This window comes from Melospiza georgiana, chromosome 1 (assembly GCF_028018845.1).
Source record: "Melospiza georgiana isolate bMelGeo1 chromosome 1, bMelGeo1.pri, whole genome shotgun sequence".
NCBI lineage: Eukaryota > Metazoa > Chordata > Aves > Passeriformes > Passerellidae > Melospiza > Melospiza georgiana.
Window position 1 is genome coordinate 154,148,818 of NC_080430.1, and position 924 is coordinate 154,149,741.

At 50.3% G+C, this 924-nt stretch overlaps 1 protein-coding gene across 1 annotated transcript in view; it reads right to left on the reverse strand.

Annotated features, from left to right (window-relative positions):
- Positions 1-887: 887 nt before the first annotated feature.
- The window catches only part of OPLAH (5-oxoprolinase, ATP-hydrolysing), a 45,903-nt gene continuing 45,866 nt past the window's right edge, over positions 888-924 (reverse strand). Inside the window, 1 exon segment of the mRNA XM_058029748.1 lies at positions 888-920. Coding sequence (XP_057885731.1) covers positions 888-920 — 33 coding nt within the window.

Below are 924 nucleotides of genomic sequence, written 5' to 3' on the forward strand. Positions count from 1 at the left end.
TTTTTCCCACCTCTTTCCCCCACATTTCCCCTCAGTTTTTCCCACATTTCCCCTTAGTTTTCCTGCCCCTTTTCCCTCATTTTTCCTCACTTTTCCGTGCCCTTTTCCCCACTTTCCCCCTCAGTTTTTCCTGCCCTTCTCCACCCTTTTACCCTCAGTTTTTCCCACCCCTTTCCCCCACTTTTCCTCTCAGTTTTCCACCATTTTCCCCCACCCTTTTCCCCTCAGTTTTTTCCCTCCCTTTTCCCATCAGTTTTTCCTGCCATTTCCCCCCCCCCATTTTCCCTCTTTCTCCTGCCCTTTTCCCGTCAGATTTTCCCTACTTTTCCCCACATTTTCCCTCAGTTTTTCCCTCTTTTCCCCTCTCCCAACACCCCAAAATTCCCATTTTTCCCCAGGAATCTCCACGCTGCTCACGCTGCCCACAGGCTCGGGCAAATCCCTCTGTTACCAACTCCCTGCCATTTTTACCTCTCTTTTTCCTCCCCTCTTTTTCCCTGATTTTTCCCCCCGCCCTTTTTCCATCTGGTTTTCCTGCCTCTTTTCCCTCCTTTCCCCCTCAGTCTTTCCTGCCCTTTCCCCCTCAGTTTTCCCCTGTTTCCCCCACCCTTTTCCCCCTTTTCACCTCAGTTTCCCCCACCCTTTTCCCCTCATTTCCCCTCAGTTTTTTCCACCCTTTTTCCACTTTTCCCCTCAGTTTTTCCCCATCCTTTCTCCCGCCCTTTTCCCCATAGTTTTTCCCACTCTTTTCCCCACATTTCCCCTCACTTTTCCCACTCTTTTCCCCACATTTCCCCTCAGTTTTTCCCACATTTCCCCTTAGTTTTTCCTGCCCCTTTTCCCTCATTTTTCCTCACTTTTCCGTGCCCTTTTCCCCACTTTCCCCCTCAGTTTTTCCTGCCCTTCTCCACCGTTTTCCCCTCA